At 42.3% G+C, this 24,179-nt stretch overlaps 1 protein-coding gene across 1 annotated transcript in view; it reads left to right on the top strand.

Moving 5' to 3' along the window:
- The window catches only part of LOC115458306 (immunoglobulin superfamily DCC subclass member 3-like), a gene marked incomplete at its 5' end in the record, with an annotated part of 42,950 nt that extends 21,060 nt beyond the window's left edge, over positions 1–21,890 (top strand). Inside the window, 8 exons of the mRNA XM_030188183.1 lie at positions 946–1,111; positions 2,817–3,067; positions 8,192–8,356; positions 9,354–9,542; positions 9,631–9,735; positions 14,647–14,776; positions 15,641–15,800; positions 21,806–21,890. Coding sequence (XP_030044043.1) covers positions 946–1,111; positions 2,817–3,067; positions 8,192–8,356; positions 9,354–9,542; positions 9,631–9,735; positions 14,647–14,776; positions 15,641–15,800; positions 21,806–21,877 — 1,238 coding nt within the window. The remainder of the gene's footprint in view (positions 1–945; positions 1,112–2,816; positions 3,068–8,191; positions 8,357–9,353; positions 9,543–9,630; positions 9,736–14,646; positions 14,777–15,640; positions 15,801–21,805) is intronic.
- Positions 21,891–24,179: the final 2,289 nt, after the last annotated feature.

The raw sequence follows: 24,179 nt of genomic DNA, 5'->3' as shown, positions 1-24,179 counted from the left end.
AAGGCCATAGAATGTTATTGAATGGACGAGGGAATAATACAGTATTTCTAGGGTGGGTGGGACAAATTGCTTGTTCTTTTGGTCGCTGTCGGTGACAGGGTGCTGGGCTCGATGGACCCTCGGTCTGTCCCAGCATGGTGATGCTTATGCACTTATGTCTCATAGCCAAACAGTGCAGACAGCCAATCAAACTCATAAGGGCTATTGTAGTGGTGTATAGGTGGGTACAGTAGGTTTTTGGTGGGTTTTGGAGGACTCACCATACAATAAAAGGGGGTAACGGTGAGATGTGTACCTGAGAGTTTTTAGGTGAAGTCCACTGCAGTGCCCCCCCTTTGCTGCCCCATTGCTGTGCTGGGACATCTGTGTGGCCAGCCTACTGGCTCCCATACATCCCAATGGATTGATTTTGTGCGTTTTTATTCAAAAATGGATCAAAAAGATAAACGCGCAGAGCACAAAAAACATCTAGCAAGTGTCCATTAAAAAAAAAGAGGTTTTGCTGTTTCGAAAGTTACTATATTTAAAACGTCCCAAGTCGAACTTAGATGTTGTATCGAAAATGCCCCTCCACAGTATTTATATGGTAACCAATCCAACCTCACCCACAGTGCAGAAATGAACTGCACTAGCTTTTTTTCCCACATGCCTTTTCATGCAAAGCAATTTGAATATTATCACTTAGAAAGAAAGGATAATAATTTAATGGGAGCCTGTCAGGAGTTCTAACCCCAACTTTGCTGCTGAATCTAGGTCTCCAAAACAATAACATTATTTATCTGAAATACTATATAACAATACTGGACAGTAGACATCCCTAGCTTATGATTATTCGAATAAGGATGAAGTCAATATAATTGAAGCTGCTGTTTGTTTTGTAAACCTGAGGCAAGGGATGAACAGGAGTGTTTAATTAGCTTTCAAAATGCCATTTAATTGTTGCAGCTCCTCCAGAGTTCATCCAGTGGCCGCAGTCCATCAGCAAGGCCCCTGGAAGCAGTGCCATCTTTACCTGTGTGGCGCAAGGAGTGCCCGAGCCCCACCTCATCTGGCTGAAAAATGGCAAAATCTTAGCGCCCGGGGGAAACGTCAAACTCAGCAACAGCAACAGGTAGGTGAAGTGGAGAGGGGGAAAGGGAACTCTGCTTCCGGTAACAAAAGACTGGAGAGAAAGTACGATGTTTCCAGGAATCCACAGATTTACGTCACGTAAAACTTGGTGCAAATGCCGACCCCTAAATCAGGTGCAGACCGAGCGTATTCTATAACAACGCACATTGATTTTAGAAATGTCCACGCCCCACCTATTCCACGCCTCCTTTTCAACTATGCGACTTAAATTTACACGCATTATGTTACAGAATACACTTAGACAGTTGTGTGTGTAAATTCTAATTAATGCCAATTAGTTTAAATTGCTTAGTAGTTGGCAATTATCGGCACTGATTGGCTTAAATAATTAAGTAGCATTCACAAATCCAGAACACGCCCGGATTTGCACATGCAACTCATGTCATATATGGGCTCATTTTCGAAAGAGAAGCACGCCCATCTTTCAACACAAATCGGAAGATGGGCATCCTTCTCCCAGGGTCGTCCAAAACGGTATAATCGAAAGCCGATTTTGGACGTCCCCAACTGCTTTCTGTCGCAGGGACGGCCAAAGTTCAAGGGGGCGTATCGGAGGCATAGCGAAGGTGGGACTTGGGCGTGCCTACACGTGGACGTCCTCGACCCATAATGGAAAAAAAAGGGCGTCCCTGACTAGCACTTGGACGACTTTACCTGGTCGTGTTTTTCTTATTATCAAGGCACAAAAAGGTGGCCGAAATGACCAGATGACCACCGGAGAGAATCAGGGATGACCACCCCTTACTCCCCCAAGTGGTCACTAACCCCCTCCCACCCTCAAAATATATCTTTCAAAATATTTTTTGCCAGCCTCAGATGTCATACTCAGGTCCATCACAGCAGTATGCAGGTCCCTGGAGCAGTTTTAGTGGGTGCAGTGCACTTTAGGCAGGGGGACCCAGGCCCATCCCCCTCCCTACCTGTTACATTTGTGGAGGAAACAGCGAACCCTCCAAAACCCACCAGAAACCCACTGTATCCACATCTAGGTGCCCCCTTCACCCATAAGGGCTATGGTAGTGGTGTACAGTTGGGGGTAGTGGGGGTTTGGGGGGCTCAGCACACAAGGTAAGGGAGCTATGTTCCTGGGAGCAATTTATGAAATCCACTGCAGTGCCCCCCCTAGGGTGCCCAGTTGGTGTCCTGGCATGTCAGGGGGACCAGTGCACTACAAATGCTGGCTCATTTCTGAGATGAGCGTCCTTGGTTTCCATTATCGCCGAAAATCAGAAACAACCAAGTCTAGGGACGACCATCTGTAAGGATAACCAACATTTTAAGATTTGGGTGTCCCCAACCGTATTATCGAAACGAAAGATGGGCGTCCATCTTGTTTCGATAATACGGGTTTTCCCCCTCCATCCATCAGGATGTTTTGTGAGGACGTCCTCAACAAAACTTGGGCGTCCCTTTCGATTATGCCCCTCATAAAATCCGGGGGATAGTTTCTCAGAAGGTATTTATTTCTGTCAGTTTACTGGTTGTAGGATTCTTGCATCATTTCAGCACTTGCAATGGGTGTAATACGGAATAAGTAACAGATCCGTTGGTTACGTGCACACTGCCGGCTTGCACATATATGGGTTAATTTTGTGGTTTCCATGGCAATCTTTATTTCTGTGCTCCTCCAGTAAAATTAAGATTTGACTCTACATAGTATCTTGCTATCTCTGCTCTGTCCATAGCACCCTGATGATCCAGCAAATTACATCCACGGATGAGGCTATTTATCAGTGCATTGCTGAGAACACAGCAGGTACCAACCAGGCCAGTGCGCGGCTAGCAGTCACACTATCCAAAGAGCTGCCTCAGTCGCCAGAGGGCATCACAGCCATCCCCCTCTCCACCACAGACATCCAGGTGACATGGACAGTGCCCCCTCTGGAGGTGACAGAAGGGATCATTGGTTATGTCTTGCACATCCGCAAGGCAGGAGGTGAGAACTCCGTCTATATTCAGACTCTGATGCTTCTTGTAGTGTATATACTGTGGAGAACTGACTACATAACTGTCTATTTTACTAAAGGCTTAGTTTCGAAATCTAGAGGTCAGTGTTCAAAAGATTTTGGGAGTTCCCAGAATAAATATCCAAAACATTTTCCCCCTCGCTTTCAAGTTAGGCAACAGTTAAACATATACCAGGACTGCAGCTAAACTTTTAAACCAGATAGCGCTGCTAAGTTGATTGCCTGTAATGGGGGTTCTCTATAGACAGTAGGGGAATACAACCCCACTAACTGGTGTCATTACCATGACATCAGCAGCCCTGAGCTCTCCTACCTGTAGAAACTTTGAAAAGTCTTCAGGCATCTCCCATGCCAGTAACAGTTATCTCTCACTTCAATATATATAGCTGCTCATTTAACCGGGTTGGGGGGTGGGGAAAGTGGCTGCAGTCCCCAGCTGTCTATTGCAAAACTCCATTATAGGTTAACAGCTTTGCTTTCTTTGCCAGCAAGCAGACAACAATCAAAAGGAGGAAGAATAATATAAGATTACTACTTTGAATCTAAAGCAAAATTCAATAACTGCAGAATCAACAGAACAATAGTAATAAAAAAAAGCCTTTAAGGAAAAGGAAATAAACAACTCTAACTACTTTCCCCTTGTCTACCACAAAATGTTCCAGATTAGCTGGATTGCTAACTATATGATATAATACCAGGCACTTGCAGGGAAAACGAAGGAAAAAAGTATGACCTGAGCTAGACACATCTGGAAACAGTCATTTTTAATCACCCTCAACAGCCAATACCAGCAAGCTAGCCCTGGTGGAGGAGTTGTAACCTAGTAGATATCAACAGATAAAGACCTGCACAGTCCAGTCCATCCAGAGTTCCATTTGTTCACGACTAAATCTTAGAGCATACCATCATGATACCACTGCAACCTCCCCCCCCCCCACCCCCACCGCACACACACTTAGGGCCATTTATTCACCAATATGAACTTTAAAATATTTGGTAAAACTGTTTGCGTTTCCATTGTCACCCTCTTCTTCTAGATCAGGAAAATCTAGACTTCTTTATTTTCCACCATTAGTGGGTGTTATAAAGACGTCTTATATCTAACTATCTTTTCCTTATCAGGTACGTAAGTTCTGGTGTTTCTTATCGGTTTCTCTTAGAACAATCTTTAAAGTGTACAAGACATTAGAGGAATAGATTTTTGCAAAAAAGTATCCAAATAAATTCCTTTGACAATTAGATATAGGAACCACTTTATCATCCAAATCTTCTACTATAGGACATTAACTATATAGCATTATCATAGTAAAAGTATATATAGGGAGGAAAAAGCCTGAACAAACTCCCCTCAAAGCCAGTCTCTGGTAAAGCAGTACTCGCTACCATCAATGCCTACAAATAAAAACCTCCCTTGTTGCAAATGAAAAAAACTCAACACTTAGCTTAAATGTGCTGAGATAGCTTCTGCAATTTCTCCACGGTCGATGATGGCCAGTGTTTCGACTGTCTGCTTCAGGATCCATGGATTAAAGCTGGAAAAACAGAAGGATCAGAGCACAAATCAATTAGCAAAACCTTACAAAATCTTCAACATACCTTTTAAACGCTCCAGATTTTGGGCTGCAAACTGTGAAGGCTTAACACCAAACCAAAATGGCCCCCGTTTATATAAATGATCTTTCCTCAGCCTTCGATTTGGTTAGTCACTTCCTTTTGTTATCAAAATTGTCTTCTGTGGATCTTTGTGGTGCTTTGCTTGGTTGGTTTTGCTGTTTCCTCACTGGTCTTTCTTTTCAGGTATCCCTCCCGTCTTCTCGTTCAGATCTGATAGCCCCTCGGTTGTGGTGTTCCCCCAGGGCTCTGTTATCTCTCCTTTGCTTTTTAAGGTTTTTCTTAGTCCCCTTGCATTTCTTATCCAGGAGTCTCACATTAAGTGTTACATTTATGCGGATGACGTCCTCTTAGTTTCCCCCTAGGACCCTTGTCAATGTGGATTTTAGTTCTTGTCAAGGGTGTCTTGACAAAGTTTCTTCTTGGCTTACTTCTCATCGTCGTCTTTATCTTAATCATCCGAAAACTTCTGCGATCTGGCTTAGTGGCCACTGCTCCCATCCTTCTCCCACTCCTACCCATTGATGAAGTTCCCATTCAATTGGTAGACTCAAAATATCTGGGAGTCCATTTTGATAGCGCTCTAACTTTGTCCACATATATTTCTGTCACTGTTAGGATGTGCTTTTGTTCCCTTTGACCATTTCTTACTGATGAAAGCTGCACCACTTTACTTTAGGCACTGGTTGCAAATTGGATTCTGGTAATAATCATTTATGCTGGTCTTTCTGATATTCCTCTTTGTAAACGTCAGTCAGTACAGAATACTGCTATTCACATTCTTTCTCATGCTTGTCGCTACGATCATGTTACCTCATTTATGAAAGAACACCATTGGCTCCCTGTCAAATTCCAGATCATTCATAAAGATTTTGACCATCACCTTCAAGGCCCTCCCCTCTGGGCACTCCACAGTATTTGGTGAGTCTCATTACTTCCTAGTGTCCTACACGTGAGCTTCGTTTGGTTTTCGAATCCCATCTTTCCGTGCCACCTCTTCATTGTGCCCATCTTAATTCCACACATGCTTCTGCATTTTCTTGTTCGGCCCCTTTTCTCTGGAACTCTTTACCTTTTGCCCCGAAAGCTGAACTTTTGCTCCCTCGCTTCCAAGGTCTCCCTAAAGCTCATCTATTGGCCCAGGCATTTCCATACGTTTTTAAATTTCAGGAACATTTTCAGGTAACAGGTACTGGCTGGCAGTCAGTTGTCTCTGTATTCCCCTTTCTTACTGCCTTCTTTTGTTTTATTTCCCCTGTCCTACTGACATTGGCGTTCCTTTCCTCACTTGTTTTATTTTAGTATTGGACACCGCTTTGACTGATTGTGAAAGGCAGTATATATCTAGTTCTGAATCTGTGGTTAAAGTTAGCTAGATAACCTCTCAGGTTAAATCTCAATCTGTCTCTCTCTCTCTCTCTATCTATATATATAGTTTACACTTCTATAAGATTTTTGCCCAAACTTTTTTAGGTCTTACAATATGTACTGTGTGTGTGTGTGTGTGCGTGCATGCGTGTGTGCATGTAAGAAGCGCTGGTGGGATGTCTGAGTTTTGTCGCCTCCTTCACATTGCCCACATCTTGTGTGTAATAGGTAACATGTTACGTAATACATGGGAAGCTAGTCTGACATTTTTTTCCCCTCCATCTTTGGAAGATGTAATGATTTGTGTTCACGGTTAAACGCCCCCTTGTCATAACATTTCATCCAGGGAGTTGCAGAAGCTATAGGCTGTAGTCTCAGACATATCACGGTGACCCTGAGCAGGAAAGGCCCCGGTTCAGAATGCGGCCTTGCTGGGCCGCTGATGTCACTGACACGGATGCTATGGAAAGCACCAATTATATGTGTAAAATCAGTGCAGGAGCGCTCCTTTCTGTGTGGCAGCAAATTTTGACACGATTTGCATTAAAAACACCATCGCGCCTGCGTGGCAGAAGCTGTGTTTTTGGCGCAAAGGTTGCCGGGAGTAAGGGGGCTATAGAAAGTCATTTTGAGCCTGATTCTGGCGCATGCACATTAAAGGAAACCAAACAGGGAGATTGACTCCTTACATTAAATTTAAAAATATACGGGTCCTTTTACTAAGCCAAGCTAAAAAAGTGGCCAGCGCTGTTTTTATCAGGTGGGTTTTCTGAACGCTGTGGCCTCTTTTAGTGTGGCTGTAAATGGTCGCAATTATTCTGATATCATTTATAGCCACACACTAATTTCCCATTAATACGTGGCCATTAACGGTACCTATTTTGTAAATGCTAAGGGCTCCCGCACTAACGCCTCCCATGCTAAAAGACTGGGCTATCAGCGTACACAGATCGACTCACTACCACGGGATGGCTCTGGGCATCCGGCTAGGCCCAAAAATACTCTCTCAATGTATTCCTTTTATACAAACCTGATAACAGAGAGAAATTTAAAATAATCATCAGTGAAATTATTAGTGAAATCAGTGCGTCCTCCGGCAGTGCTTTTTGGCTTAGTAAAAGGGCCTCATAATTCTTGTGAGTTTGGGATATTTTCAAAGCCAGAATAGAAGTAGTGGAGGGTTCCTGGTGTGTGCTATATGCTTACTAAAAGTTGCAGAAGCTTGAAATGAATGAAAATAGAATAACGTGAAAAATAAAATTCCTAAAATTCCCCCCTCCTTTTACAAAGCAACGTTAAGCAGCTGCCAGTGTGCTAATGCTGACACGTGAATGGGCCGTGTTGGCACTGCCGCATAGCTTTGTAAGGGGGGGGGGGGGGTATGTGTAAAAGTTTTAGATAAAAGCAATGTTCTGTCGCTGCTAACCTGAATTAGTAAAGTTTAAAACAAAAGTGAAGTTTGGAAATATCATTTTAAGCCATTTTAAAAGTGAGATTCCAGGTTCTATCAGCTGATTGGCTGCACTGCTCCATGAAGGAACCTGTGCCTCAGAATAGCTTTAAGAAATACCAACGTCATAGGATGACGCAGAGAGAGAGATTTGAAGAGGCAGGAGGTGTGAAGAGAGACTGTGTCTGTGAAACATATAAATACATAAGTATTGCTGTACTGGGAAAGACCAAAGGTCCATCGAGCCCAGCATCCTGTTTCTAACAGTGGCCAATCCAGGTCACAAATACCCGGCAAGATCCCAAAAATGTACAAACCATTTTATACTGCTTATCCCAGAAATAGTGGATTTTCCCCAAGTCCATTTAATAACGGTCTATGGACTTTTCCTTTAGGAAGCCGTCCAAACCTTTTTAAAACTCTGCTAAGCTAACCGCCTTTACCACATTCTCTGGCAACGAATTCCAGAGTTTAATTACACGTTGAGTGAAGAAAACTTTTCTCCGATTCGTTTTAAATTTACTACATTGTAGCTTCATAATTATTTAATGGTATTTATTAACTGAGAAATCGAGTGAAAGCGATAGAAAGTGTGAGGAGATTGTTGTAGTAATATTTACAATACATCTAATTAAATAAGAGGTTTGCTGCATTTGTGTTTCAGATCCAGACAGCCGGGAGCTACAGGAGGCAGTCAGTAAGACCACCTTCAAACATGTCTTCACTAACCTAGAACCTTCTACCACTTATTCCATTTACCTGAAGGCTTATTCCCCCCTGGGAGCCAGCAAAGATTCGGAAACCATTCTAGCCACCACCATGGGAAGCGGTGAGCCCTCTTCGCTTTTCCAAATCATTCCAAGACCTTTCACAAGCTAACGGTCCTCTTTTCTGGGGTACTTTGGGGTGGAGGGAGGGGGAGAAAGCATTAGATTCCACGCCGAAGTATCCAGTTTTTGAGGGTTGCTGTATATCACTCCAGGAAACAACACAGTTCTCACAGCAGGAAATGGTACCTTCACTCCTTTATTTGTTCAATCTGATACCTCTACACAACACATTACCACAGAAATCAAAACACTATATTTCCTGACATATCAAGGGAATCGCAGACTAGGAGGTGTGAACTCTTGGCTTTTAAGCCAAGAATCATTGCCCTAGGTGGGACCTTCCTAGAGCGATTCCCTTGTAAGTGTTTTATTTCCTGATTACTTATTTGTTGAACCCAGGAAATGATAAGAGTTTGTGGAGTTAAAAGAACAGATGAAGAACCCTCTGCAGCAACTTCCTTTAAGTTACCAGTGTACCAGCTGCAATTACCGATCAACCTTCCTCCCTCAGAAAATATGAATTGTAAGATTAACCATTCCGTGTTTTTCTTATTTTCTTTGAGATAGTTTTCCTGATCTTGGGTCCCCCAATTGTGGACAATAATGTGGACTAACAAAGATAATATTTTTCCTTAATGTTTGTTTTAATTTATATTTTCTCTTTTCTTTCCCATTTATGTATTGGACATAAATGCAATATAAAATGAATAAACAGAAATCAAAACACTATAGAATTACAATAAAAATTTACCTACAAAATTTTACATTGCGTAAAAACATAACCAAAGGCGAGGCTTTCAATGATTTAGGAAACCTCAGTGTAATACCTTCAGAATGAATTTAACAAGGCAGTGGCATTGTAAAGCACGGGGTCTGTATCGTTGCCTGTTTGTTCCCCCATACAGCTTTCTCTAGAAGTTCCTACCTCTGCTCTTATGTTTAATTTTATGTGTCTGTTGACTTTCACACCTGTCCCTCTGTAATTGTCATCTTTAGTTCCTGAATCTCTCGGCTTCTTCACCAAAGTCATCAACTCAACTGCAGTGCAAGCGTTTTGGGAACTACCTCAAAAGCAAGGGAATATTGAGGGATTCAAACTGTTCTACAGAAAAATACCAGCGGCACACTTTGAGGGTCCACTGATCCTACTGAGCACAGCCAATTCATACGTGTTCACTGATCTGGGTAAGAGCCTTCCCTATTCTCTAACAGGACCTGCTTCTCTCCCAGAATCACCTTATGGCTGTTAACATTCCCTCAATCCATTTTTCAGAAGCATCAGCAATGTATGAAATCAAGCTACAAGCATTTAACGGGAACGGGGAAGGCAACGGTACTACACGGTTTGTGTCACTGAAGGAGAATGCGGAGAATTTGGGTAAGTGACTTTATGCCTTGCAAGCGGAGAAGGTCACAGTACAAAACCAGATTAATTACACTGTTCACAGGGGAAAGGGGAGGGGACTTGATATATCGCACCATGGAGCGATACAAATGCATTATAAAGTCCTCATTTTTGTTATCCATTCCTTTCCTAATAATACCTAACATTCTACTTGCTTTCTTTGCTACCGCCGCACACTGAGCAGGGTTTCAACGTATCATCAACAATGACACCTAGATCCCTTTCCTGGTCGGTGACTCCTAATGTGGAACCTTGACCCACGTAGCTATAATTTGGGTTCCCCTTTCCCACATGCATCACTTTGCACTTGCTCACATTAAACGTCATCTGCCATTTAGACGCCCAGTCTCCCAGTCTCATAAGGTCCTCTTGCAATTTTTCACAATCCTCTTGCGATTTAACAACTTTGAATAACTGTGTCGTCAGCAAATTTAATTACCTCACTAGTTACTCCCATCTCTAGATAATTTATAAATATGTTAAAAAGCAGCGGACCTAGCACAGACCCCTGGGGAACCCCACTAACTACCCTTCTCCATTGAGAATACTGACCATTTAACCCTACTCTGTTTTCTACCTTTTAAACATTTTTGAATCCACAATAGGACACTACCTCCTATCCCATGACTCTATAATTTGCTCAGGAGTCTTTCATGTGGTACTTTATCAAATGCCTTTTGAAAATCCAGATACACAATATCCCCTTTATCCACATGTTTGTTCACCCCTTCAAAGAAATGTAATAGATTGGTGAGCTCTCTGTCATCTGGCGGTCCAACCGATTCTTTTGCTGGATTCTTGATATACCTAAAAAATCTTTTACTATGTGTTTTTGCCTCCAACGCAATCTTTTTTTCAAAGTCCCTCTTTGCCTTCCTCATCAGTGCTTTGCATTTGACTTGACATTCCTTATGCTGTTTCCTATTATTTTCAGCCGGATCCTTCTTCCATTCTCTGAAGGATTTTTTCACTCTAATAGCTTCCTTCACCTAACTTTTTAACCACGCCAGCTGTCATTTGGTCTTCCTTCCTCCTTTTTTAATACATGGAACATAACTGGCCTGGGCTTACAGGATGGTATTTTTGAACAGCATCAATGCCTAATGTACATTTTTGACCTTCGCTGCTGCTCCTCGTAAGTTTTTTTTTTCACCATTCTTCTCATTTTATCATAGTCTCCTTTTTGAAAGTTAAATGCTAACGTATTGGATTTCCTGATTATACTTACTCCAAAACTAATATCAAATCTGATCATAGTATGATTACTGTTATCAAGCGGCCCCATCACCATTACTTCCGCACCAAATCATGCGCTCCACTAAGGACTAGGTCTAGAATTTTTCCTTTTCTTGTCGGCTCCTGTACCAGCTGCTCCATAAAGCAGTCCTTGATTTTGTCAAGGAATTTTACCTCCCTAGCATGCCCTGATGTTACATTTACCCAGTCAATATCAGGGTAATTGAAATCACCCATTACTGTTGTGTTCCCCAGTTTGTTAACCTCCCTAATTTCTGATAACATTTCTACATCCGTCTGTTCATCCTGGCCAGGCGGACAGTAGTACACTCCTATCACTATCCTTTTGCCCTTTACACATGGAATTTCAATCCACAGTGATTCCAAGACGTGTTTTGTTTCCTGCAGAAATTTCAATCTATTTGATTAAAGGCTCTCCTTAATATACAATGCTACCCCTCCACCAATTTGATCCACCCTATCACTACGATATAATTTATACCCTGGTATGACAGTGTCCCACTGGTTATCCTCCTTCCACCAGTTCTCAGAGATGCCTATTGTATCTAATTTTTCATTTAGTGCAAAATATTCCCAACTTATTTCTTAGGCTTCTGGCATTTGACATATAGACATTTCAAACTGTTTGTTGTTCCTATTTACATCTTGCTCATTAGTTGACAGTGTTAATTTGCAATCTTTTGTCTGATTTTTATTTAAGGACACCTGATCTACTATGGTCTCTTTTGCAACCTCACTATCTGAATACCCTATATTCCCTGTTTTGGTGATATCTTTGAAAGATACCTTGTTCCGAACCATGCGTTTTTGAATGACTGTCAGCCATCCCCCAGGTTCTAGTTTAAAAGCTGTTCTATTCCCTTTTTAAATGTCGATGCCATCAGCCTGGTCCCACCCTGGTTACAATGGAGCCAACCTTCAGGAATAGGCACCCCATTCCCTAGAATGTTGCCCAGTTCCTTAGAAATCTAAAACCCTCTTCCCTACACCATCACCTCATCCACAGATTGAGACTCCGGAGCTCTGCCTGTCTCTTGGGCCCTGCGCGTGGAACAGGTAGCACTTCAGAAAATGCTACCCTAGAGGTTCTGGATTTGAGCTTCCTACCTAAGAGCCTAAATTTGGTTCCAGAACCTCTTTCCCACATTTTCCTATGTCATTGGTACCCACACGTACCAAGACAGCCGGCTCCTCCCCAGCACTATCTAAAATCCTATGTAGGTGATGCGTGAGGTCCGCCACCATCGCACCAGGCAGGCAAGTGACCAAGTGATCCTCATGTCCACCAGCCACCCAGCTATCTATATGCCTAATAATCGAATCACCAACTACAACATCCATCCTAAACCTTCCCTTCTGGGCAGTAGCTCCTGGAGACAGGTCCTCAGTGCGAGAGGCTATTGTATCCCCTGCTGTGCTGGTCCTGTCTATAGGATTACTTCCAGCTGCACCAGGATGATGCTCTCCTTTTAGAAGACCTCCCTCCTTCAAGCAACACAGATTGGAGGTGGGACTTCTCTACAATGTCCCTGTAGGCATCCTCTATGTACCTCTCCGTCTCTCTCAGCAATTCCAAGTCTGCTACTCTAGCCTCAAGAGAACAAACTCGTTCTCTGAGAGCTAGGAGCTCTTTGCATCGAGCACACACATATGACCTCTCACCAACTGGGAGATAATCATACATGTGACACTCAAGGCAAAAGACTGGATAGCACCCCTCTTGCTGCTGGACTACTGTCTGCGTCTTAATATTATAGACTTGTTTAATTAAAACTTTTTAAGGTACTAGGGATATCAGATGAATATAAAGAGCCTTAAGATTGGTTTAATTTGTAATTTATTTAGCGTTTGCTTCTCAGAAACTAGTTAAATGTAATTAAAACTCTAATAAAAATGCCCCTCTTGTTGTCCTAATTAGAATAATTGGATATAAATGAAGAGTTGAGCTAGGAGTGGGTGGGAATGAGGACCAAACTAGGCCCTACTGTGCTTTCTAGAAACTATGTGTTAATGTTGTGGCAGAAAATTAAAAATGTAAAACTATGGGGAAAAGGGTATGGAGACTAGCTAATAAAGTTTGATTCTTTTTTTTTTTTTTTAATTCTGTGTTTATCAATATCCTACAATTTCTCTTTTAAACCCAATCTTTAACTTACTAAGCACAGAATAAAATAATGTCTCTATGGTCTAAACTGATCCTTTTTAGTGCAGAGATTAGCAGACTCCTGCAGAAAACGACCACACTTCAATACATAGGCTTGATGCATTCAAAGAATAAATTTGGGGGTAAACCAATTGGAGGTATTAAGAAGCCTTTACCTGACTCCCCAAATGTAAGTCCATGCTCACGGAAGCAGCAGGAGTAAGCAGAACTGCTGACACAGAATCTGCTGGACAGCCTATAATGGCCACTGCTCCTGGGCTTCTAAAACATGAAGGTGTGGGCAGAGGGAGGATATGAATTCAGCTCAATTAAATGCGGTGCCAGTGGGTTAGAGGTCCGTGAAGTGCCGCAAAGGGTCCAAGGTCCCTGAAGGTGCTTTACAAGGGATTTACTTGCCTACAGAGTAGCGGGTAAGCTCCATAGAGGGAGCAACGTTTCATGAAGCAGCTGACCAGTAAAATACAAGCAATGAACAACAACAAAGTCTGAAAATGCTGAAAGTCAGAGGAAAAACACAGGTTGGGACTCCTGCTGACGTAAAACAATAAGCAGCGCTACTGTAATCGTCTCGTCTTGGAAAGAGGAATAGTATGCAAAGAAGTTGGACTTGCCTCTGCTGACTAACTCCAATAGCTGAGCCCCGCTTGCAGAGGCACTCAGAGCTGACAGGCTTAAATGTTTTCCCCACAACAGCCAGGATCTCAAAGATGCTTTCCATACTCTTCAAGTTTCCTTCTTCCCTTCATTCAAGAAGCATGAGAGCTGCCATTGAGAGGAAAGACTCTAACTACTAGGTATATCCCAAACTGGAATACCCTTTTGCTCAGTTAGGAGCCAGTTAACTAATTGGACCAGGAGCTAGTCTGCAAGACTAAACTAGGAGCTGCAGAGCACATTCACTTCCACCTTCTGGTGACAGAAAAATACTGAATTGTAGGAGTTGCACCCAAGGACATAACACCCACAAGTTCTGAAATGGTCTGGTGGATACTAAGGAATTGGCTCTTTCTCCAGTCCACTGGGGCTGGAGTCTAATTTTGTCCATCTTTTAAACTGTCCACAGCAGACCCTCTTGCATGAATCTGTTTAACAGTGGAAAGCTGGAAAAAGTATGAGTTTGTTTTAGGAAAAAGAGAACACCATGGTTATTTTGGAAAGGCATTTGGGGTGGAAAATTAGGAATAAAGGGGAGAATAATTTACAATGTACCAAAGTTTATTGGTGGATTGTATGAGAGAATTTCTTTTACAAAATTGTGATGCTATATATTTGGTTTTTTTTTAATGAGTGTTTTATGGTAACACCTAGAAATTGTATGATAAGGAAGACACAAAAATATTACAATAATAATTCTTCTCTTGATCTTTGCTAAGTTTAGTCTCTAATGTTACCTCCTGACACACACTGCCGTTGTGTGCTTTATATGTACTGCATTCTTACCACATTCCTGTTTCTCTTAGCAGATGCATCCCCTGGTTGTCACTGCAATCAGGAAGGGGAGACCTCCCTAGCTGGCATTGTGGTTGGAATCCATATTGGGATGGCCTGTATAATCTTCTGCGTTCTCTTCCTCATGTTTGGTTATCGCAAGAGGTAAAGCCACCCTCACTAAAGGCCACGTTCTCGCGGAAGATACACAGCATAAACAGGCCTTGTAATATGTTTATATTTATTTAGATTTACTAATACTGCCTAACCTAAGTGACGGATCCAAGTAGTTTACAGTGTAAAACCAATAACACAAATTATTAGAAAGGAAGCACAAAATCATGATAGGAAAGCAACTGCAAATACACCAACATAGACAAAACCAGGAGAACAAATGAAGGAGACAGGAAATATAATACTGGCAGGTGATCAGCAATCAGGGCAGCTAACCTAGCTAATACTGAAGGCTTGTTGAAAAAGCCAGGTTTTAACAGCAGTTTTAAATGATTTATAGGACAATTCAGCATGAATAGCCAAAGGTAGTGAAAAAAAGCATGATGTCTGGTAGATTCTAACTCAGTGTTATGTGGACTACTAGGAAATACTAGACGGTAGTCATTAAAGGAACGGAGTAAAAAGACTGGTGAGTAGGGGATAGTAAGAGTTGTGAGGGTAAGTAGTTTAAAGAGGATGTGTTTTCCCACTGGGGACCAATGATATTTGCAGAAGTAAGGGTTTCATTTTCAAAGTACTTAGCCTTCCAAAGTTCCATAGAAACCTATGGAACTTTGGAAGGCTAAGTGCTTTGAAAATACGCCTCGGTTCAAGTATCCCAGTCCACACTGCCGCTGTTGACTATGCTGGGTTTGAAACACATGAACCAGAACCTCCGTTCCAGTCAGTCCCTCAGGTGTCTAATTATTAGTAGAGAGGCTTTGAATGTAAACTGCCCATAGTCATGTCCTCAAGCACTGTGGCCTCTCTCTTACAGCTGACATTAATTAAACCTGTCTTATTTTCCCCCGGCAGTTTGTTTTGCAAGAAGCTCACCCAAGACAGCTGGACAGTCCCTCAGGGTACTGAAGCCAGGCAGAGCAGCTCACAGGAAGCCCAGCCACATACGAGATCACAGGGGGAAATGAGTCAAAACTGTGTGAAGCCACCAGAAATGGTGGAACTTGTTACTCAGGTAAGGAGCATATGCGACCAAGTAGAACACGTATAGACTGCTGTGATGTAGGTAACTCACACTTAATTCAGATTGATAAAGAGTATCTCACTTGCTTATGAAGTAAAGGGAGAAAGATATATTACTATCTCAAGACATATTTGGAAGGCCCAACTCCTCCAAAAGGATATAGACAGCATCGAAGATAAATAGAACTATTCAAGGACTGTTATCAGCTAAGATTTATAGACCCTAGTGCAGAAATATAACAGATATTATTGCCACAGAAGAGGATTTAAGAGGCTGAAAAGGGGTAGATTTACAGTGGGGGAAATAAGTATTTGATCCCTTGCTGATTTTGTAAGTTTGCCCACTGACAAAGACATGAGCAGCCCATAATTGAAGGGTAGGTTATTGGTAACAGTGAGAGATAGCACATCACAAATTAAATCCGGAAAATCATATTGTGGAAAGTATATGAATTTATTTGCATTCTGCAGAGGGAAATAAGTATTTGATCCCCCACCAACCAGTAAGAGATCTGGCCCCTACAGACCAGGTAGATGCTCCAAATCAACTCGTTACCTGCATGACAGACAGCTGTCGGCAATGGTCACCTGTATGAAAGACACCTGTCCACAGACTCAGTGAATCAGTCAGACTCTAACCTCTACAAAATGGCCAAGAGCAAGGAGCTGTCTAAGGATGTCAGGGACAAGATCATACACCTGCACAAGGCTGGAATGGGCTACAAAACCATCAGTAAGACGCTGGGCGAGAAGGAGACAACTGTTGGTGCCATAGTAAGAAAATGGAAGTACAAAATGACTGTCAATCGACAAAGATCTGGGGCTCCACGCAAAATCTCACCTCGTGGGGTATCCTTGATCATGAGGAAGGTTAGAAATCAGCCTACAACTACAAGGGGGGAACTTGTCAATGATCTCAAGGCAGCTGGGACCACTGTCACCACGAAAACCATTGGTAACACATTACGACATAACGGATTGCAATCCTGCAGTGCCCGCAAGGTCCCCCTGCTCCGGAAGGCACATGTGACGGCCCGTCTGAAGTTTGCCAGTGAACACCTGGATGATGCCGAGAGTGATTGGGAGAAGGTGCTGTGGTCAGATGAGACAAAAATTGAGCTCTTTGGCATGAACTCAACTCGCCGTGTTTGGAGGAAGAGAAATGCTGCCTATGACCCAAAGAACACCGTCCCCACTGTCAAGCATGGAGGTGGAAATGTTATGTTTTGGGGGTGTTTCTCTGCTAAGGGCACAGGACTACTTCACCGCATCAATGGGAGAATGGATGGGGCCATGTACCGTACAATTCTGAGTGACAACCTCCTTCCCTCCGCCAGGGCCTTAAAAATGGGTCGTGGCTGGGTCTTCCAGCACGACAATGACCCAAAACATACAGCCAAGGCAACAAAGGAGTGGCTCAGGAAGAAGCACATTAGGGTCATGGAGTGGCCTAGCCAGTCACCAGACCTTAATCCCATTGAAAACTTATGGAGGGAGCTGAAGCTGCGAGTTGCCAAGCGACAGCCCAGAACTCTTAATGATTTAGAGATGATCTGCAAAGAGGAGTGGACCAAAATTCCTCCTGACATGTGTGCAAACCTCATCATCAACTACAGAAGACGTCTGACCGCTGTGCTTGCCAACAAGGGTTTTGCCACCAAGTATTAGGTCTTGTTTGCCAGAGGGATTAAATACTTATTTCCCTCTGCAGAATGCAAATAAATTCATATACTTTCCACAATGTGATTTTCCGGATTTAATTTGTGATGTGCTATCTCTCACTGTTACCAATAACCTACCCTTCAATTATGGGCTGCTCATGTCTTTGTCAGTGGGCAAACTTACAAAATCAGCAAGGGATCAAATACTTATTTCCCCCACTGTAGGTGTAGCACAAGGAAATCTGTTGACAGGGTTCTTACAGAATTCAAGAGAGCCTTGGACATGCAGGGGATGCTGACATAGCAGTGGCCGGTAGGGTTAGCTACTGCTTCTGCACATAGCTTCAATGGATGTACACTGCACTACAGACTAGCATGTTAAGAGACAGACCCTGCTTGACAGAGCTTACAGTCTATTTCAGAGAGAACAAAGTATTAAGGAGCTTCAATTATTATGGGACTAATGGGCACTAAAAAGGAGAATTAGAGATTAAGAGCTAAAAATAACCCAGAATGTTGGCGATGATACAAGAAAGTATCAGGACCCATTTGGAATGCAATGCCGTAGAGAGCCAGAAGTTGGATCTTGAATTATTAAGAATGTGCAGAAGCAATGCTAGTGAGGGCTACACAAGACCTAGATGACTATGGAGGATATTACACCCAGGTGTGGTACTTTATGTGCCATGCTTGGTAGATGATGAATCTTTTAAAAAGGAGGGTAGGGTAGGAGGGGGTTGAAGAGGGGGGTGAGGGAACTGGATAGGAGCTGGCTTTTGTTATTTCTCCTTGTCCAGATAATTGGTTCGATTATTTCTTTATTGTTTGTTGAAATCAATAAATATAAATGACAAAAAGTTGAAGAAGAACTAAAACAACCTGAAAAAAGGGGGGCTTTTATCCTGAATTTGAATAGAGGCAGAGATGGAACATGATGTACTGACTCAGGAAGTCTATTTCAGGCATATGGCAGGCAGGTACAATGGAAGGAACAGAGTCTGGAGCTGGAGCTGGAGCTGGTGGTGAAGGGCAAATCTAATCTAAATTGACACCTATAACCCACTTGGCTCCCTATGAAGGTCCAAAGTGGCATACGATCAATTATGAATATTATAAGAAACACATTATCTTATTGTAACAGTCCATTATAGAGTAATATTGCATAAGAAAACTCAATTCAACTATTGCAGCTCATATATCTCTCAAATAAATAGGTTTTTCAACCTTTACAAAATAACATATAAGAAAATTGATTTCTTAAGCACAATGGTAAGTCGTTCGAAATTAGTACAACTTGATGAGAAAAAGAATTCTCCAATAATTAAAAAAAAATCTAATTGTCTTAAAAGATGGACAAATCAAATCCAATTGATGTAAAGTATGGCTAAATCCTGATCTGGATGAAAACTGAACCAGATGAACAAACTGTAAGGCAGTTAAGCCATGAAAAATCTTGGAAATAATGCAACAAGATTTAAAAATAATGCGAGCTTGCAAGGGAAGCCAGTGCAGTTTCGTCAATAGTGGGGAGACATGATCAAATCTGCTCAATTTGAAAATCATACGAGCCGCTGTATTTTGAAGCAGTTGAAGTTGATTCCGTAGTTTCACACTTCAGTAATCTGAGACGATATAAGACTTTGAACTAACAATCTAAAATGATGGTCATGAAAATGTGAACAAATAGCTCTCAACTGCTTCAATTTGAGAAAAACCTTCTTAAGAACTTAAGAGTAGCCACACTGGGTCAGACCAATGGTCCATCTAGCTCGGTAACCTATTTCCAAACAGTGGCCAAGCCAGGTCATAAGTACCTGGCAGAAACCCAAATCATGGCAACACTCCATACTACAAATCCCAGGGCAAGCAGCTGTTTCCCCATGTCTCTGAATAGCAGAATATGGACTTTCCTCCAGGAACTTGTCCAACCCTTTTTTTAAACCCAGATACGTTAACCGCCGTTACCACATCCTCCGGCAGAGTTCCAGAGGTTAATTATTCATTGAGTAAAAAAATATTTCCACCTATTTGTTTTAAAAGTATTTCTATGTAACTTCTTAAAACGGCTATTGATTTGTATTTCAAAAGACAATGATGAATCTAACATATTATTCCTAATTTGGTAGATTTGGATTGCCTTAGGTAGTAACTCTATATGATTAGTGAGCCAAAGAATCTTGGTCTTACCTGCATTTAGCTGTAACATAGAAGATAAGGCCCAATCTTTATCAATACAAGTAGATATTTCAGTTATAGAATGGTTCACATCTGTTGGAACTGGAACCAAGTTGAAAATATCATCAGCATAAGAAAGAATCTCATCCATTGCTAAGAAAGAGAATTAAGAGAACTCATGAAAACATTGAAAAGGATTGAGGACAGCAGTGATCCCTGTGGTACCCTGCAAGGTGGGTGCCAAGCACTCAATATCAATCCATTCGTTTTAACCATATACGTACTATGGGTCAAAATTTTCTGTAGCCAATTCAAAACCAATCCAGTAATGCCCTAATTCCTCACGTTTGGCAGAAACAGAGTATAATTACCATATCAAATGCAGCCAATAGACTGAATTGCAACATTACAACCTGAGAACCAGTAGCAAGTAATGTTCTGACTTTGGTCACTAACGTTAATAACAAAGTCTCAGTACTATGTAATGCTCTAAATCCAAACTGAGATAAATGCAATATTTGATATTTATCTAAATAGTTTGACAACTGTTGTGCACCGACAGCCGTCATTAATTTTGTAAACAGTGGAATGCCAGCTATTGATCAATAACTAGCTGGCAAAGTGAAATCCAAATTTACAGACATTAGAGTTGACCCTACCTGATGAACAGAGTTCCAGGGGAGGAGTGTAAAGAGATATGAGGAGAGGTACTGAGGAGCTGCAGAATGAAGGCACTTTAAGTCAATAAGAAGAGTTTGAACTGTATGTAGAAACGGATAGAGAGCCAATGAAGTGACTTGAGGGAAGGAGTGATGTGAGTGTTGCAAAACCAGCGGAAGACATATTGTGCAACAGAATTTTGAACAGACTAAAGAGGAGAGACAGTTTGGTAGAAGACCTGTGAGCAACAACTTGCAGTAGTCTAAGCAGGAGGTGATGAGAATGTGGATAAGGGTTTTGGTTGTGTGTTCAGAAAGGGGTGACTTTTGGTAATGCTATAGGAAAAGAAATGACAGGTTTTTACCAATCTGTTGGTTGTGTGCAAAGAAGGAGAGAGAAGAGTCAAAGATGAGCTGCAGAGACAGGGAGGATGAGTTATCCACTGAAACTGAGGGCTTGGGAGGTGGGTTTAGGAGAAAGATGTGAAGCTCAGTCTTGGCCATGATAAGTTTCGGACGGTGGGTGAGACGTCCAGGCAGCAAGATCAGACAAGCAGGCTGAGGCTTGGGCCTGGATTCCTGCTAAAATTTCTGTGTAGAGACGGGGTCCAGGGAGCCATCAGTGTACAGATGATACTGAAAACCATGGAAGGAGATCAGAGCACTAAGGGGGGGGGGGGGAGTCTATAAATGGCACTAATATAAGGTATTAGTCTGTTCTAATTATTTGTAGTTTGTGGACTGATTGATCCAGCTCTTGATTACTGTAATCCGTCCTTGAACTGAATAGGTATAGGTGGAATACAAGAATTAGTATAACACTCAAAAATCATCACCAAGGGTGCGTGGGGATGAGCTCCATTTATAGAATAGCACATGGAGCCTATTCCCATGCCCAAAGTTCAGCGCTGGTACTTAGCATAAATGCCAGCACTCAACTCATGGCACTGAGCGTATAAATGCTGCTGTCAGCAAGCCCCTGACATGTCTGTGCCCCTCCCCCGGCCATGCCTCCTTTTCAGTTGTGCACTATGGGTGCTATAGAATAGCGAAGGCTGATGTGTATGCAAAACCAAATTATTGCCAATTAACTTCAATAATTGTTAAGGTAAATTAACTGATAATTAATAGCTCATTAAGCAATTTGTTTGTGCAGAGATCTCGGATCCATGCTGAAAGTTTGGCACTCAAATTTGGGTACCAGATATAGAATCTGGAGGCAAGTGAATAAGTGTAGAAAAAAGGGGTCCCAAGACAGTGCCTTGAGGCACATCGACTGAGAGTGGTACAGCAGTGGAAGCCAATCCACTAAAAGTGCACTGGGAGAGAGAAAGCCAAAACAAGACAGTGCCCCGAAATCCTAGTGAGGATAGCCTAAGAAGGAGCAGCAAATAGGTCAAGGACTGCAGAAAGGAAAAGGTCACTGGAGACTTTGGCAGGGGATGTTTCTGTATAGAGTGCAAAACCCAGAATGCATCTAAGGGGGATCTTTTCTATTTCAGAATTGTCCGTATTTGGAGGAGGAAGAACAGTCATGCTTTCAAGTTACTGTTCAACAGCATCTTTCCACCTAGCTGGGCCCCAGTGACAGCATCTCACAGAGAGGCCCAAGTTCACTCAAGCCGGACTGTTCAACAGAGAAACCTCCAAAGAATCTACCTCACTTGCACAGAATGTCTGAAGCATCAAACCAACCTGTGAGATGTTTCAAGGAATTTTTTTTTAGAAGCTGAAAAAACCAAAACTACCTCGGTTGTTGTCATCACACATTGGCTTTTCTAGCCCTACTTTCCCCGACGGTGGCATGGGAAGCTACTCCAAGGCTAAAGGGAAAAGGGAGGAGACATTGTTCACCTTTCCTGCTCTTCTGGCTGCTTCATATCTCTAACATCTCCACTTCCCATAGCAGAAATTATGAACACCTAAAATCCCGCTATTTGAAGATGGGTTACAGGGAAGCCACTGAAATGATCTATCCTCTGGCCAGTAGAGGTGGATTGGCACCCTTCCTGCCCATAAAATCAGTACGTTCCTACGTCACTGAAATTGTCCCTTTTGCTTTTTAGTACCTGCTACCAAATATGTAAAAACCAAATAAGAAACGCGGTGCTTCAAAGCACAGCGAATTCCTGTTTGCACCCTGGAGTAGTGTCCCGCACCCCAACTTTAAACATACCTTTATTCTGCTAAGGTCTTTTATATCAAGCCAAATATTTGTAAACAAGGCTAAAATGCTTCCAAAGATGTAGAGCTTTAAAGAATGAAAAAGCAAAGAACAAACTTGGTATTATATGAATATAAGTTGTGATGGCATTAAACCAGTGTGGCAGCGGACTGTGGCAACTGCAGACCACTTCCTCTTGAGATCTTTCTACCAAAAAGGAAACCCACCTGCAAAAGAGCATCCTTGCCCTGGTCCTCCTGCCCCACCTTGCCCTGTTGTACACCTAAAAAAAAAAAATCTATTTTCTAGCCTCAAGAAGCTTTCAGATTGCTGTTGCAACCCACCTTTCTTCTGCTTGTGTGAGTTCCCGGGGTTGTACCATACGAGGCTGGGAGAAATTTTAAAGGTGTACAAGGGAAGCTGTGTTGCCATTACAGGGTCCTGCCCTGGTGTTAGATTTATGTATTTCTTTTGTTTGTCTTGGGAAACAAATTGCCAAAAGAAATGTTTTTTTTTTTTGTGAAAGGAAAATTTGAGGGTCCAGCTTGGGCCTCGAATTATCCTCCACAATATTTCTTAATTTTTCTTATGTAAGATGCTGCCAAAAAAAAAAGGAAAAATGTGTGTTTTTACTTCCTTTTGTGTAGTTTTTAAGCAGCTTTGTATAGTTTCTATTTCTACTTTGCTATAATATGTATTGTGTAGGGACACAATGATTCTAGGAATGGTGCTGAACAAAATGAGCATTTTTTTGGCCTGGGTGCCCTTGCGCGGGGCTGGCTGGCTGGCTGGCTACCTAACTTTGAAAGTTCCTTAAAGGCAGAGCTTGCTGTTTCACTGTACTGTCTTTCATCTTTACTATTGCTCCTCCAAAAAGTAGATTAGGGTTTTTTCCCCCCCTCATTATTATTTATCTAGTTACTGTATCAGGGATGTAGTTTTTTTTTTTTTATGTCACAGATGTGTCCTTCTGCTCCCTTAGGCTTCCAGGGCAATTCATGCACAATTATCTGTGTTTTTCCCCCCAGCTCAGCTACTCATCCATTGCAATAGTAGTTCTTAACAGGGGTCAAAGCTAGGCTTAAATCTAAATGTAGGTTTAACTTAAATTGTTATATTGTTCCAAAGAGAAACTAAATATGACGAAAGACCTTATTCAGTGTGTGAAGCAAGGAGAGTCCTGTGGTAGTCAAGCGGTGACACTTTCCATTCTGTAAACAGTTACAGTTCAAGGACTGGCCCCTGGTCTCCTGCTGCGGGCAGGAAAAAGCCCAGAACACACATCCATTTTCTTTCATTTGGCTTTAGCTCACACTCTTTAGCCCAGGGCTTTTAAACCCCTTCGTAGTTCTGCCCCCTTTTCAGCGGGGTGCCCTTTGGGCGGTGGGCATGTGCCCGTCACGCCTAGTTGCACCCCGCTGGCCCGGTGCGCATGCCCATCGGGGCACGGTGCCATATTAGGGGCAGCTCCGTGCACCCGTGGGGGCACTGCGCCTTGCTTTTCAGCAGTAACTTCAAGTGAATTACATTCATATACTAGGTATTTACATTGTAAACTGTCTAGCAGCAGTGAAAACTTCAGCTCTGTATCTCTGTTCCGCTGAGAACAGTCTCATTGTTAGTGGAACCAAAGATACCATGTTTTCCAAAGTGTGTGGGATTTAAGAAACACACAAAGCAATGCAATGAGGGGGACTCTGCTTTCAGAGTAT

The sequence above is a fragment of the Microcaecilia unicolor genome, chromosome 14, assembly GCF_901765095.1.
Source record: "Microcaecilia unicolor chromosome 14, aMicUni1.1, whole genome shotgun sequence".
NCBI lineage: Eukaryota > Metazoa > Chordata > Amphibia > Gymnophiona > Siphonopidae > Microcaecilia > Microcaecilia unicolor.
Note: the sequence above shows the minus strand (reverse complement) of the source record. Positions and strands in the feature narration are given on the sequence as shown.